The 16,120-nt window shown below is 59.1% G+C and overlaps 1 protein-coding gene across 1 annotated transcript in view; it reads left to right on the plus strand.

The window, feature by feature from the left end:
- DSCAML1 (DS cell adhesion molecule like 1) overlaps positions 1 to 16,120 on the plus strand; it is a 242,116-nt gene that overhangs the window by 16,385 nt on the left and 209,611 nt on the right. Inside the window, 1 exon segment of the mRNA XM_056107577.1 lies at positions 3,265 to 3,411. Coding sequence (XP_055963552.1) covers positions 3,265 to 3,411 — 147 coding nt within the window.

The following is a 16,120-nucleotide window of genomic DNA, read 5'->3' on the forward strand; positions in this document are numbered from 1 at the left end:
GGATTGGGCCGCGGAAGGACGATACGCTTCTGGGCCTCATCTGCAAACTAGATGCCAACACGGCCCTGTTCATTCCCGCTTCTGGTGGGAGCATCTGAGTCCCTCTTACCTCCCTCCTCCTTCCTTCCTCCCTCCTTCCTTCTCTTCCTCCCTCCCTTCCTATCTTCCTCCTTCCTTCCCTCCTTCCTTCCACACTCCTTCTTTTCTTCATTTCTCCTCCCTCCCTCCTCCCTCTCTCTTCTCTCCCTCCCTCCCTCCTTCCCTCCTTCCTTCCTTCCTTCCTTCCTTCCTTCCACACTCCCTCCCTCTTTTCTTCCTTTTTCCTCTCTCCTTCCCTTCCTTCCTCCCTCCCTCTCTCCCTCCACCCTCCCTCCTTTTCTTCCTTCCTTCCTTCCTTCCCTCCCTCCCCCTCCCTCCCTCCCTTCCTTCCTTCCTTCCTTCCTTCCCTCCCTCCCTTGCTTCCTTTCTTCCTTTCTTCCTTCCACACTCTCTCCCTCTTTTCTTCCTTTCTCCTCCCTCCTCCCTCTCTCCCTCTTCCTTCTCTCCCTCCCTCTCTTCTCTCCCTTCCTTCCCTTCTTTTTCCTGAAGAAAGGGGTCTGACTCTCTGGACACTCCAACCCCCAAGAAATCTCAGACCTTAGGGGCTTGACGTAGGGGCCTGCTGGGCTGGGAGGGGACAGGAAGTGTTCTTGGGGCAGCTTTCCTGGTGATGCCCAAGCAACCCCAGAGTGCGGGTCCCTGAGTGTGCCCAGGGGCTGGCCCTGCAGAATCCCTGACTGCAGGTCCCAGGGGGCAGGTGTGTGGGGGCAGGGGAGGACATGGGGTGAGAGCTTACTCAGGACTTGATGTGCACCCCTGTGCCTGGTGTGGATCTGAGCTCTGGGAAGCCAGGCTGTTTGTGGGGTCTCCCTGTGACTCCTTCCAGGGCTGGGTCCTCTGCCCTGTCCACCTCACCCATGCCAACTGCCGATCTCACACCTCGCTGGAGGTTCCTTTGGGGGTCCTGCAGGAAGCCTTAATGCCACGAGATTTCTCCTGCCTGGCCCTCGGGGTGCTGCTGAGATGCTTTCTCCTTTTTGTTTTGAACCCTACCCAGTGGTGCTCAGGGCTGACTCCTGCCTCTGTGCGCAGGGGGTCACTCCTGCTGGTGCTTTGGGCACCATACTTGGTGCCAGGGGTGGGGGCCACATGCCAGGCCAATGCCTGTCCTTGGACTCTCCGGCCCCTGTTTCTTTTTACAAATGCAGGCACTCAGCCTTCCGGTCACTTGGGGACCCGGTGAAGGGATGCCTTGTTGGATACTCGTGACCTCTGACCTCCGCAGGCTTCCTGAGTTGTTTTGGGGTGAGGGGTAAGCACCTCGATTCCAGCCCTTTTTTTTTTATTAGTGAAGCACCATGAGGTACAGTTGTAGATTTACAAATCTTTGTGCTTGGGTTTCGGTCATACAATGATCAAATACCCATCCCTCCACCAGTGCCCATTTCCTCCCACCCCCCCTCCCACCCTGCCTCTGTGGCAGGGCATTCCCCTTTGTTCTCTCTCTCCTTTTGGGTGTTGTGGTCTGCAAAAGAGGCATTGAGTGGCAAACATGTTCAGTCCATAGTCTACTTTCGACATGCATCTCCCCTCCTGGGAGGATCCTCCAAACACCCTTTATTTGGTGCTCCCTTCTCTATCTGAGCTGCCCTTTCCCCTAGAATGCCCGACTGGCCACTCAGCTATGGAGTTATCCTCCTGGTGCTGATCTCAGCTATTCTTGGGTATTAATCTCATATTTTGTTACTTTATGTCCCCCAGATGAATGCAATCTTTCTATGTCTATCCCTCTCTTTCTGACTCATTTCGCTTAGCATGATACTTTCCATGTTGTACCACTTGTATGTAAATTTCATGACTTCATCTTTTCTAAGAGCTACATAGTACTCCATTGTGTAGATGTACCAAAGTTTCTTTAACCAGTCATCTGTTCTTGGGCACTCAGGTTTCTTCCGGTTTCTGGCTATTGTAAATAGTGCTGCAATGAACAGACAAGTGCAGATGTCACTTCGACTACACATTTTTGCCTCTCTGGGGTATATTCCCAGGAGTGGTATCGTCCAGCCCTTTTTACTCCTGGGCGGCCACCTGAGCTGTCCCTGTTCATTCTGCACAGCGACATGGTGGGCACCCTCCCCCAACACACACACATACACACACACACACATCACACACATACAACTGCATCTCCTGGGCCCCGAAGATAGGCTGGTCAGGAGGCCCCCTGTGAGGCCCAGCCAATTAGCCACTCTCTTTTTTTTTTCTTTTTGGGTCACACCCATCGATGCTTGGAGGTTACTCGTGGCTCTGCACTCAGCAATTACTCCTGGTGGTGCTCGGGGGACCATATGGGATGTTGGGAATCGAACCTGGGTTGGCTGCGTGCAAGTCAAATGCCCTACCCGCTGTGCTGTCCCTCCAGCCTTCAGTTAGCCACTCTTGACTGAGCCCAACAGGTGCAGGCGCCCAGCCTGAGGGGCTGTGGGGCCCTGCATCACCCGGGCCACCCAGGCACAGCCCCAGGAGGCTGCCGAGTGGGTCTGGGTCGGTGGCCGATAGCTCTTCTCTGCAGAGGAGGGGGTCATGGGAGCTGCTGGGGGCCACGCAGAGGAGGACGAGGACTGGCAGGGCCAGGGACACTCAGAACTCCAGAAAGAGCCCCGGGACAGTGGGCGAGTGGGGTGGGGGGGCAGAGGCAAGTTGGGATCAGGAGCGGGGAGAGGGGCTGGGCAGCTGTGACCTTTATAGAGCCTGGCCCCCTTAGGGGGCCCGGGTGTGTTTGCCCAGAGACACTGTTTCTGAGACCCTGCGGCACTGTGGCCAGCTCGGAAGACGCCCAGGAAGCCATGGACGGGTCATGTGCCCCAGTTTTTAATGCCACACAATTACAGTCTCAGGGGCCCTGGACTCATGAGTTCCGGGTCTCTGGGGAGTGGAGTTCTGGTCTGGTTTCCTAGAGGACCCCTCACAGGTGCCCCGAGGTGGGGTGCACAGCCCCTGCGGCTGCAAAGGTGACAGCTTGGCCTGAGGGTCCTGCAGAAGGAAACCGTTGATTTCCAGGAGATAAAGGGGGGGGGGGGTGGGGGGCAAGGGAGGGGATGTCAGGTAGGAGAGGGAGATGGGCTGGGGAGGCTGTGGGGAGGGGCCGGGCTGCCTTCCTCGCCGCCCCCCCCCCCCCCCCCCCCGTGGCATCTCAGCTGAGCCAGCGATGCGCTTTCTCTGCAGTTTTCAGGGAACCCTACACGGTCCGGGTGGAGGATCAAAGGTCAATGCGTGGCAACGTGGCCGTCTTCAAGTGCCTCATCCCCTCCTCCGTGCAGGAATACGTGAGCGTGGTGTCCTGGGAGAAGGACACGGTCCCCATCGCCCCAGGTAAGGGGGGGGGGGCGCCGCTGCTGTGGGTGGGGGCGCTGGGGAGCAGGGGGCAGGTCTTGTCAGAGCATGACGTCGGCGCTGGTGCACGCCAGGGTGGAGCTGTGTCTCGGGGGTCCGCGCGGCCGAGACCACTGTCGCTGTGGGAAGGACAGACACCGGCGTGGAGGCGGGCGTCTCTCTCCTCCCTGGCTCCTGGGCCTTCCGGCATCTTCTCTGCAAAGCTGTCCATCTCCTGCGTGCCCCCGTGGCCTGGCCGCACCCGCATCCCCGTGGGACCCCGGCAGCCGCGGGCAGGCTGGTCGTCAGGCCCGCAGAATCCCGCCGCCCTGGCCTGCCTGCTCTTTCTTGGTTGCGATGGCGCGTCACTGTGGCGTCGAGATGCCTCACATGGCTGGTGGAGTGTTGGCGCGACCCAGATGCAGTAGCTCTGTCGGGTGGGGACTGCGGGGACCACGCCATGGGGACCGCTGAAAGGCGTGCATTGTCCAGGTGTCCTCGTTCTCTTATTGGGTAGCTGCCAGCCAGCCCTTCTCCGTCACTGCCCTGGCCCTCTGTGGGGGTGACCCTCCAGGAGTAAAGCTGACCTGGGAACCCCGAGAATAACCCCCATGTCCTCAGCACACCCCTTGGCCTCAGTTGCCACACTGGGGTTTTCCCCAGCGCTTCAGCATCCTGGAGTATTCGGGGACGCTCCCCTTTCTCCTTCCTTTTTGTCAAGCATGGGGTTTTGCTCCTATAAAATGGGGGGCCTGGCCCAGGCACTCTTCATGGGCCCCTTGACATGGCTGGGCATCAGCTCTCTCTGACAGGCTCCCGTGCTTGGGTCTGGGATGAGGGTGCAGGGTGTGAGACATCCCCCATCCCCCCTCTGTTTCTAAAGCTTTCCTGAGTCTGGGACCTCGCTGGGGGACTGGACCGGCCCTTCTGCGTCTGACAGCGAGTGCGACGGGATCCTTCCCGGACACGTTCACCCTTGCTTTGTTCTTGGTTTCTCTTTGCCTTCTCTCAGGTGGGAACCCCTAAATAGGTCCTGTGTCTGCTGGCCATGGTTCCAGGGTGCTGGCAGGTGGCTGCTCCTGCCTCCCGTGAGGCCATGAGCTGGACAGAGAGGCTGGCCAAGGCGCCGGGGTTTGAACCCAGGGTCTAGTGCACGTCAGAGCTACTGTTCAGTCCCCTCCCCCCCACAAGGTGCTGCTTTGGAGTGGGAGGGACGACCTCTGTGGGCACAGAAGGGCGGATGGCCACACGAAGCAGGTGGACCCCACAGTGGCGCTCTCTGGGGCTCGGCTTGGCGCTGAGACCGGGCTTCTTGTGTCCAAAGAATTGCGAGCAGCCCAGTCTGAGACCCAACGGGATGATGCTGGCCGGGCCGTCAGGCCGCGGAGGGTGGGAGAGAGTGGCCACCGGCTCCTCCCCGGGCTGTGCTCGTGACAGGGGAGATGGAGGCCTAGGCTGTCCACGGCGCCAAGAACACATCGGGACTCAGCATTTCTTCTGCTGCTTTGTTGTCATGGCAGGCCGGGGATCGAACCCGAGGCCTCCCGCACACGCGGCAAGTGCTCTGCCCCTGAGCTCCGGCTTCAGCCCCAGTACTGGAGCTTACGGGCCATCTCGAGGATGATGATGGTGATAGAAGAACAAACATCATTTTTTTTGTGTGCTCACGCTGTACTCCAGATACTGGACTAAGACATTCTGGCATGTGAAAAAGAGCCTCCCCCACCCCACTCCCACGCACACACGCCCCTTTGCGAAAGAGGAAACGGAGGCACAAAGCAGCGAGGTAGCTTCTAGCGTGCACGTCTGACGCTCGGCAGGCAGGGGCTCCCATGTGTTTCTGGGGCTCCAGCTTCCCACGGGGCGTCACGTACCCCAGAAGGTGTTACTCTGCGCCATGGAGACTTTGGGTGTGGGCGGCAGGGGAGGGGGGCCAACTTGCTGCCGGTTTGTCAGCGACGTTTCACGGGACCTTCTGGAGTGATTCTCCCTGTCAAATCAGATGCTGCGGCTTGGACTCGCAGCTCACCCCGTTGCTCACTAGCCAGGCCAGTCATTTCCCCCTGGCGTGGTGCCTCAGTGTCCCCGAGTGTAATCAAGTTGGGAAGATGATATCTTGGGTAATGATATCGAGCAATAATGTGTCAATATATACATATGAATCAAATTTCCACACTGCCTGGCTCGCATGAATGCAGCACTAGCTATGAATTCTTTCTTGTCAGGGCCACACCCAAGGGTGTCAGGGGGCTCCCACATGCCAAGTAGGCAGGCGGCCCCCTTCACCCGGTCGTCCCCCTGGCCCGTAGCTGCATTATCATTAGCCGGCGGCATCCTTGGCCTCCTCCTGTCTATACCCCTGGATCTGCAGTGGTGGGTACATTTCTACTTCTCACCAGGGTCCGTGTCACCTCTTGACCGTCTGTTGGGTGCCAGAAAGGGTGGCGGCAGGAGTTTGGGTGGGACAGGAAATGTGGGTGGCACAGGTCTTGCGGGGCAGGACTCGGAGGGCATGCAGTGGCCAGGAGTCGGGTCAGACGGGGGAGCAGGGAGGCTGATGGGGTCCAGGCCCACGGGGGCGGGGGGTGGGCGGGCAGCGCCCTCCCCTGCGCGGCCCTGCGCTCGGCGCTGCAGGGCTGTCTTTGATGTAGACTGGGCAGGGGCCCACCGGGCATAATTACCAGGAAGGGGCTTGGTGCTAATCCGCTGGGCTCTGTCGAGCCGGCTTCGCGGGATCCCCTTGCTTTCTTCTCGCCTTGGAGATTTTTCCCTCCCCAATCAGCCCTCCAGCCCCATCCGTAATCATTCTAGATCCTTCGATGCTACAGAGAAACAAACTCCAGAGAGGGGGCCGGGGCTCCTGCTGGCTTCTGTCAATGAGAACCCAGGATTTGGGCCCACAGGCCATATGCTTTGGGTTTTGGAAGATGCAAATTGATTGCTTTCAGAAAAATAGGATCCTTGGCCTCTGTATGCTCTACCCACGTGTGTGTGTGCATGTGGGTGTGTGTCTCCACGTCTGTGCCAGTGTGTGTATGTCAGTGCTGGCGTGTGTATGATGCATCTCTGTGGCTGTATGAGTGTGTGTATGTGTGTGTGTGTGTGTATAGTTGTCTGTGTGTGACGGTAGGAGTCAGTATAATGGTATGAATGTGTGTGAGTGTGTTTTCTGTGACTCTCTGAGTGTTTGTATGTGTGTGTGAATGTGTGTCTCTGTGACTATGTGAGTGTGTGTGTAGTTGTCTGTGTGTGACTGTATGAGTCGGTATGATGGTATGAATGTGTGTGAGTATGAATGTGTGTGTTCCTGTGTCTATATGAGTGTGTGGCTGTGTGAGTGTGTGAATGCGTGTGTCTCTGTGACTATGAGTGTGTGTGTCTCTGTGATTATATGACTGTGTGAGTGTGAGTGATTGCAGGTGTGTGTGACTATATGAGTGTGTGTGAGTGTTTGAGTGTGTGTGAGATTGTAGGAGTGTTTGTGTGTGCGTGCTGGGAGGTGAGGTGCAGCTCACTGGTACAGGTGGGAGAGAGTGATGGAGGTTGCAGGGCCCATGGGACTGGCGTCACTCCCCCGACATGAGGCAGGCCCTGGCACACGGGGGGCTGCCAACATCCCAGGCAGCTCCTCCGTGAGAGCAGGGGCTGGATGGAGGGGCATGTAGGGGGCACAGCCCCTGGGAATGTGGTGCCTGCCTTTCTATGCCCCTCTCTGGGGAGGCCAGGGCTGGGACTTGTCCAGCTGTCCCAGTGAGCCGCAGTCGCTGTGCTGGGGCCCAGGGCCACTCCCTGGCAGAGCTGGGGTGGGGTCATGTGGTTCTGGGGATCCAACCCGGGGCCTCACGCCTGCTAGGCATGTGCTCCACCACCAGAGCCAACCCCAGCCCTTGTGTGGGGTAGTTAGAGGCTGGAGGGTCGTCCGAGCGCCTGCTCTTTCCAGAGCTGCCCCCGCCCCATCTGCCTTCCCCAGAGGGTCCTCTTCTTCCGGGGACCTCATTCGGGGGCCGGAGCACAGCCCTCTCACCTGTCCTCTGCCCGGCCTTGGCCTGCTCCCCAAGCCAGGCGGGTGGGGCTGGGAGGGCAAAGGGCTTCGCACGAGCATAAATTAGAATTAAGGCCTCCAGTGAAGCCGAGATGGGTTTAATTTCCCATCCCCGCTATCCCCATTACAGAGCATGTTACTGGATATAAAGATAAATCCAGCCCTGCTCCTAATGGCTTTTCATCTCGGCAGCCCTGGTTCGATTGAGGCAGGCTCTGGGGGCGTGTTACCCCCTGCCCCCCCCACTCGGCCCCAGCTCCTCAGTGGCCCCAGCGAGGACTTGGGGTCAGAGGCTTCTGCGGGCCTGAATGGGCCAGGACGGGTGCCCCAATCCATGCAGAGGGCTTGGGGTGGTGGGGGATGGGCGGGTGGGTGCTGTCAGCCTGCCCTGGCCCAACCGGGAGTGGGCAGGGACCTCTGTGTTGGGGCAGGGGTGACACTGGCCTGAGGTGTCCTTCCTGGAAAGGCCCCCACGGAAAGAATTCCCACCCGGCAGCCTCCACCCCTGTCCACACTGGCCTTGCGTCCCAGCCTGACTAAGCCCAGGTTGTCAGGGTCTGGCATCTCTGCTGCTGGCCCATTTCCTCCTCCACCAGACTGAGGCCTGTGGGCAGAGCACCCCTCCCCTCTCTGCCTCTGCTCCTGAGAACCTTCCCTGGAGGTTGCCTGTGGCAGGTGGGGATCCAGAGAGGCTGTGTGTGTGTGTGACTGTGTGTGTGTATAAGAGTGTGGACTGTGTGTGTGTGACTGTGTGTGAGTGTGACTGTGTGTGAGTGTGTGAGTGTATAAGAGGGCATAAGTGTGTGTATTAAAGTGTGTATGTGTGTGTGACTATGTGTGAGTGTGTGACTGTGTGTAGTATGTGTGTATAAGAGTGTGTGACCGTGTGAGTGTGTATGTGACTGTGTATGAGTGTGAGTATGTGTGAGTGTGTATAAGAGGGCATAATAAGTGTGTGTATTAAAGTGTGTGTATATGTGTGTGTGACTGTCAGTGTGTAAGTGTGTGACTGTATATGAGTGTGTGTGTGAGTGTGACTGTGTGAGTGTGTATAAGAGGGCATAAGTGTGTGTATTAAAGTGTGTGAGTATGTATATGTGTGTGTGGCTGTGTGAGTGTGTGTGACTCTGTATATGAGTGTGTGTGTGTGTGTGTGTGTGTGTGTGTGTGTGCGCGCACACATGCGCACCTCTTCTGGTGGTGCTCATGCCTGGCAGTGCTGGGATGGGAGGTGGGCATGTGCCCAGGAAACGAATCCCCCGTGTTGGCCAAGCAGTGCCTGTCCCTCTGCTCAGCTCTTTGAGGGTCTGGCAGGGCACCTCCATGCTCCCAGGCTTGGAGCTGTCCTGGCCACAGGCCCGCCGTGCCCGGGTGGGGCACGTTTCCCAGCCGGTCACGGCCACCCTGCCTTGACCCAGACGCCTTCCTCCCCTGTCTGTCTGTGCCCAGCCCGGCTTTCAAAGCCTGGTTCAAAGACGGCGGCGCCTGTGATGTCTCCCCTCCGCTCTGCTCGGTGCGGCTCTCACAGCCACCCAGACCCACCTCCTCCTGGGGGACCCACTGGCAAATTCTCTTCCCGACTCTCTCAGTTCCCTGCTTGGGATGTGAGTTGCCCATGGCCCGGCCACACTTTAGATCTGCGCTTTGCTGGCCCCACGCGCACACGACCACCGCGGCAGGAGCCCGTCCATCAGACGCTCGCGTGCTCGGAGAAGGCGAGGAAGTGGTGATGAAACAGCAATGACCCTGCCCCCTGCGCATACAGTGCCATGGAGGAGAGCTGCCTGGGGTCCCCCGGGAAATGGGTATCCTCATCTCCATGTGGCTGGATGAGGGACAGACTGTGTCTGCGGGTGCAGGTGCCTGTGGGATGCCGGTTGGTTCCGGGGCAAAATTGAGGGCTCAGCGCCGGGTTGTTTAGTTGTATGGAGTGGCTGGGGTGGTTAGTGAGGGCTGACGTAGAAGGGGCCAGGGGCAGGGGTAAATGCAACACCAGGCCCTGCAGAGGGATCCCTCCAGATCAGGCCTGTCTTCCCTTAGCTTTTGCTGGCAATGGGCTGATTCTGGCCCACTCGGGGGTCTTTCCAGGCGTAGCCATGCAGCAGCCTCATGGGAGAGAGAGGCCCAAGATCAGCCTCAGACTCAGTCTCGGGCCGCGGGAATGACCGGGGCTCGTGGCTGGAGGGGTGTAGACACACATGGATGTGTGCTGAGCTCGCAAAGACATGTCCTCCAGGTCCTAACCAGGTCCAGAATAGCATAAGGGCACTGCTAATGGTGACCGGTACTCGGGGGTCACTGCATGCCACCTGGCTCTGTTCTCAGCATTTCTGCCCATTTAAGCTGCACAAGCAAAGATGCAGAGGATATGGGGTTGGCGGGGGTGGGGGGGTGGGGGAAGCAGTGGCTCCTGGCTCAGATGCACAGACTTGACACAAAGAGGCTCAGTGAGGGCCCAGGAGGTGGTTCAGTGGTCAAGTGCAGGCCTTGCATGCCTGAGATCTGGGTTCACGCCCTGGCACCACAAACAAAATAGAACAAAAATAGAAAGCAATGGAATGAAGTGTCAGTTACTTCAGACCTGCATTCAGACTCCATTATTCACGCTCCCAAGCTCCGGAACCCGGTCTTGCAAAAAATCAAATAACACATCAAATGTATTTGAGAAAACAAAACTGCAGTGAACACATTAGCAGACGTCTCCGCGCGCCTGGGAGTTGGGGGGCTGATCTGAGCAGGCACTGTCTGGACGAAGGGCAGGAGATGGCAGTGAAGCACATAAGGCGGTGGATGGTCTCTGCAGTGCCCAGGGCAAAGCCTTGGACGCCTCAGTTATTGGCCAGGTAAGTGGGGACATTGAGGCCACGGCACGTGGAACCCTCCAGCTGGAAATGCGGTTCAGAAATCTTAGCTGGGGGATGATTCGCCTAAAGGCAGCAGGGCTGGGCTCCCCGGCTTCATCACCCTCTCAGGCCTCGGCAGCTGTTCCTCTTCCCTCCCCATGGCAGCCCCAGTTCTGGGATCACAGACCCGCCAGCAGCTCCCCCCCCCCCCCCGCCAGCCCCTGGTGCTGGATGGAACCCTCAAGCATTCTAGTTATTTGATTCGATTTTGGGGGGGTTGGGTCACACCCAGCGATGCTCAGGGCTTACTCCTGGCTCTGCACTCAGGAATGACTCCTGGCAGTGTTCGGGGGACCATAAGGGAGGTCGGGGATTGAACTTGGGTCGGCTGCATGCAAGGCAAACGCCCTCCCCGCTGTGCTGCCGCTCCAGCCCCTTCTAGAACATTTTAAATTCCACCCGTCCGTGCTGATATCTAGGCTGAGAGGGGAAAAGAGCTGACTGTTGACCTGGATATAGTCCTGGCCCTTGGCTCCAATCGAAATATACCAAGGGAAGGAGCGAGGTTGGTACCGACACTTGGCACTGTGGCCTGGCGTCCCTGCAACACTGCTGTGCAGACTGAGAAAGTGCTTCCCAGGAATCCCCCTGGCGTTCCTGGTTTTACACAGCCTGACCAAGGCCTGAGAGTGTGCATGGTATGTGTGTGTGTGCGTGTGTGTGTGTTCAGCCCCTCCTTCAACTGGAGGGAGGCAGGTGATCCCCATTCTTAGGTTGGTAAGGAAATGAGGTTCAGAGAGGCCTCTGTATACCCAGGTCACACAGCTTCTCAGGGGCAGGAGGCATCAGGGCCGGAAGCCTTGTCTTCCTCTGACTGCAGAGAGAAGCACGCAGCCTTCGAAAACCACACGCTCAGAGATGCCCCGGAACGCCCAGTAGCCGCCAGACACGCAGAAAGGGGCTTTTGGTCTGGCTGCAGGGTCGGAGGGCCAGAGCCACAAGACCCTGAGAACGGGTTGACAGACATTTCCAAGTGCCTTTCATGCCTCACTTCCTGCTTGGGTGCCCTGCTCGCTGGCGGGGTGGGGGGGTAGCGCCCCTTCACGGCAGTGGAGACCGAGCCTGGAGCACTCCACCACCTGCCTGGGAGGGCACAGGTGCCCCGGGCGCCTGGTGTCTGCTCTCAGAGATGACGCGGGTGGCATTCAAGCTGTGACCCGTGGGGGTACCCACTTTGCCTTTGCGTCGTGCCTGCCAGTTTCAAAAGCTCATCCCCAGGAAGGATGGTGTCTGGCCAGCCACTGATAAGGGGGTCCGTCCACACGCAGGGAGACTGGGGCTTGGGCCGTGGTGGGGTGCATGGAATCCAAGGCCCGAGGCCTGAGCCTCAGTGCCCGCCGCCCACCGCCCCCTCCCCCCAGAGGCCCCTCCAAGTCTCCCTCGCCACGCCAGGCGCTTGCTTCCAGAACCTTCCGCCGCAGCCAAGCAAGCAGGCAAGTGGATTCGCAGGTGGCTCTGGCGGCGCGGGCATGTGTCATGTTTTGCTTTTCCATTTAGTGCCTGGCAGGCGCCGTGTTTGCCGGGCACCCACTGGGTGAATTGCGGCCGATTGGAGACAGTGGAGGCAGCGTCGCGGCCCGGGAGCTCGTGGCGGCTGTGGCTGGCTAGCAGGGCCATTGTTTGCTTAAGTTGGCCTCTCCGCGCGTTACCCTGAAATCAGAGCGGGGTTCTCTCTAGAAGGTTATCCTACACATAAATCATCATTAGGCTCCCTCATTTTTGTTTAATGCCTACCTAACTGTGCTGTAGTCGAAAAATGTGTGTTTAGGGAACTCAAGGGTTGCAGGGAAATTATAGGGTTTTCAAAAACCCATTTGCTTTGCTGGTGCTCACATCAGAATCAATCTTGCCTCTCGTTCTCCATCTCATCGCAAACACGCAGTGAGGCTCACCGAACTCTGGCGTTTCCTGTCGGGTGGCGTTTATGCAGAAGGAACCAGCGGTGCTCACAGACCGGCGGGGCTCTGCGTGCCTGGCACTGCCTGCCAAGCCGGTGACTTTCAACTCTGTCGAGTGTCAATGAGATTCTGCGGCCGGAGCCACGTGGGGACCCGGGGCTGGGGTCTGGAGCAGAGGCCCCCTGCCGGGTGGTGAGGGGGAGGTGGGCCTCTGCCCTGTCACCCCCTAGGGCGGGTCCGTGGAGGGTCCAGGGGAGAATTAGCCGGGAGCGTGACCACCGTTGAAACAGAGGGAGGGGAGGAGAATGGGGTCTGCTCAGAAAGGCCCTCGTCTGCCCACTGTTGCTTCAGATCAGCCCCACGTGCTTGGCACGCCCCTTTGGGGTGGGGACAGTCACCCAGCCAGCTGAGAGGCTGTGCTCGGGCCACCTGCTTCACATCCGGACCCTCACCTCCCCTGCTGTGTGACCCTAGGCCAGTCCTTGACCTCTCTGAGAGTCCCGGGCCTGTCTTTCAAGGATGTAGAGAGAAATGAGCACGTGGGCTTCTCTCGGGACACGTGCTTCCTGCAGTGATTCTAAACATAGAGGTTTTCCGTTTTATTCCAGGGCCCGACCAGGTTCATGGTTAACTGTCCCTGGCTTAGCCACTGTCGCCTCTGGGCCTGGAAAATCCCCGTGTGGGGGGAGTGAGGATCGGGGTGAGCACCCGGGCTCCAGGCCCACCCCCGTTACATGGGGCGTTCACCTGGCCTTCAGGCAGGGGAGCAAATGGAAGCTGTCCCGCCCTTGGCTGTCCCCCAGGATGGCTGAAGCCCCCTTCCCTGGGGGCTGTGACATGGGCCTTGAGGCTCCCCTGGGGTCTGGCTGCCATGGACACCTTGGGGAAAGGCGTTTGGGGGACAGGGAGGCTCTCAGAACAGTTTCCTTCCATGCCTGGGACTCCTTCTGGGACTCCTTCTGCTTTCTGGGCAGAGGAGTGATGTTGTGTGCCCCCAGCTTGTGGGCCACAAGAAGATTCCGGAATCTTCTGGAATCCCGGAAGCATCCGGGAAACTGAAGGCACATGGGGAGTCCCGGAGGGGGCTTCACTGGGGCGTGGGCTCCCAGGCAGCTGCTTGGCTATGGGCCGGTGGGGTCAGCTGAGGGCACCCCAGAGCACTGTCTGGTCAGTTCCAGCCTTGGGAAGTAAGTACGTCCTCCTGAGAGCCCACCATGTCCTCCCCCCCTCCCCCATTGGAGCAGTCCTTGCTAGGGAAAGGCTCTGGGGTCTGGAATTTTCCAGAGGTTCCTGCCTCTGCCATGGTCCTGGAGAGGCCAGTGCCCAGGAGGGGCCTGACTCTACCTGGGCTGTTGGGGTCTGGAATTGGTGGTGTCCTTTGTGCCTCTCATCTAAGTGACCATGTGTCCTCAGCTGCCGTGGTGGGGGCTCAAAGGGCCCCTGAGCACTGCCCATGTGCCAGGGAATGATGTTCAGTGACTCCGGGGATCTTTGCTGACCGCTCTCCAGGGCTCTGGAGACATTTCTCTCCCATCCACCCGAGAAACACACACCGTGGTTGAGGGTCCGCATGTACCGAGTGGTGGCCCTGGACGTCTTCCCTCTGACCCCCGGGCAGGGAATCTCACAGGTGTGGTCCCTCAGGCTTGGAGGTGGAGCCAGGGCCCCATGTGTGTGACTTGGGATGGTGTCCAGGGGTGTCCAAGCAAGGATCCCTGCCCTCCTCGTCTTCTGGGCTGGATGAGGTGGCCCCCGAGGACGCGTGTTGGAAGATGACACACCTGCCTGTGTTTCGGGGCCTGCATGGTGCCGAGGACTATGGGATCCCCGTGTCTGTCTGTGAGAGGGAGCTTGGGGGTTGGAGGAATGGAGGGTGCTGGCCCTGGCCTCAGTAGATCCCCCGATCTGTTCCTATCCCCCCGCACCGGCCCCGGCTGCCCTGAACTCCTTAGGCTGGGCCAGTGTGCAGTGGCGGTCAGACAGCGGGCATGGTTGAATAATGAATGCTGCTATTCGATAAGGAACGATCAGGCAGAACTCCGGGAGAGGGAGACAGCCCATCTGTGCCACCCTGGATTCTGTTTCCCGTTGCTGCGGGGGCCTGGAAGTGAAGTCAGGGACCCAGAAGGGACGGGAAGACCCCCTGCACATTGGTGGGGAGGGCCGCTGGACTCTTGCACCCCAGGAAGAGGGGCCTGCCCGCCATCTGTTCCTCTATCCCGGGGCACAGGCAGGCTGTGTGGGTGGCCAGCTAGGGAGGGACAGGGACCTGAGGACAGGTGAGGACAAGGCAGGGCTTATGAGGCCTTCAAGATTCCAATTCCAACTCAAATTTCATGAGAGAAAGAGAGGAAGGGGGAGAGAGAGAGAAGGAGAAAGAGACAGACAGACAGAAAGACAGGGGGAAGAGAGAGGGAGAGAAAGAGGGAGAGAGAAGGAAACAGAGAGGGAGAAAGAGGAAGAGAGGGAGAGAGACAGAGAGGGAGAGAGAGGGAAAGAGAGAGACAGGGAAAAAGAGGGACAGAGAAAGGGAGGGAGAGAGAGACACACAGAGAGAAAGCACATAGATTGTACCAGTGGCTAAGTTCTAGCACCCAGGAAAACCTGAGGTTAGAAAGGGGGGACAGACCCACAGAGGAGGGCAGAGAGCATCAACTGTCTCCATCTTGGAGCCTGGGAACATCTAGTTTTATCCCGGTGTACCCCCAAACAGTGACTGCTCCTGCCCGACCCTTCCTGGTTCCCCTGCCCACTCAGCCCCCTCACACGTCCAGGGTCCCTGGGATAGGAATTGACCCATCTGGGCTGGCCCTACCCCCTCTCCCCCACCTTCTCCGTATGGGCCACCCGTGGTGTGTCTGGCGGCGGGGGGTGTGTGGTGTGGGGATCGTCCCCCAGGACCGGGTACCTGCCGCAGCTTCCCAGGGACACGGCAGTCGCTAGCGTGCAGTGGGGAGCGTGGGGCTGGCATCGACGGTTCCTCGGACACCTCCAGTGAAAGGGCCTCCAGGCCAGGCGGGCACCCCAGGAGGCACGCGCCAGGCACCCTCACCCATGGCTCTCACGGGCCTTCCCGGAAACCCGCTTGGCAGCCGAGACCTGAGGCTGTGGGGGCCGAATCCTTGCAGCTGTGTTCGTGCAGGAGACACAGGCGGGAGCAGCCGGGCCCTGCTCGCTCACGCTGTGCCGCTCACAGGGGCACAAACTCCAGGTCAGGGGTCACCCCGCCGAACCCGGAAACGTCTTTATGCTCTGGTGAATGAGGCTTGGGAAAAGGGGTCCCCACAGACCACTAAGCGGAAAATGCCTTTGACACCTCGAAGACACACGGAGCGTAGGCGTGGACGGAGAAAAGGCTGTGGCACTCGGCTTCCTCTTCCCGAGGGGCCCTTTCAGCCCTTACTAGCTGTCTAAGTGTGTGTGTGTGTGGGGGGTGTGTGCGGGGGGGGGGGGGGTGTCTGTGTGTGTGCGTGTGTGTATGTGTGTGCGTGCGTGTGTGCATGTGTGTGCGTGCATGCATGTGTGCGCATGTCTGTACACATGTGCTTGTGCGTGCATGCATGTGTGTTTGCGTGTGTGTGTGTGTGTGTGTGTGTGTGTGTGTGTGTGGAGATGGAGTAGGTCTTGGTTGGAACTGAGCATAGCCTCCCTGGAGTCCTGGCCCCTGGCGAAGGGCCTGGGGCTTCTGCTTTCGAAGGAAGGTCCTGGTGGGTTGGAAAGTCCGTCAGGCTGTCCCTGGTGTGGCCGGCCTGTGGAGGTGCTCTCTCTGTCGACTGTCCTGCTCTGAGGTGGCAGGGGGTTGGAGGTCACCTGCCCATCCCCGCAGTGACGGGCTGTGCCCAGCAGCACCCACCGAGACTCGAGAC

This window comes from Sorex fumeus, unplaced genomic scaffold (assembly GCF_029834395.1).
Source record: "Sorex fumeus unplaced genomic scaffold, SorFum_2.1 ptg000169l, whole genome shotgun sequence".
NCBI classification, from domain to species: Eukaryota; Metazoa; Chordata; class Mammalia; order Eulipotyphla; family Soricidae; genus Sorex; species Sorex fumeus.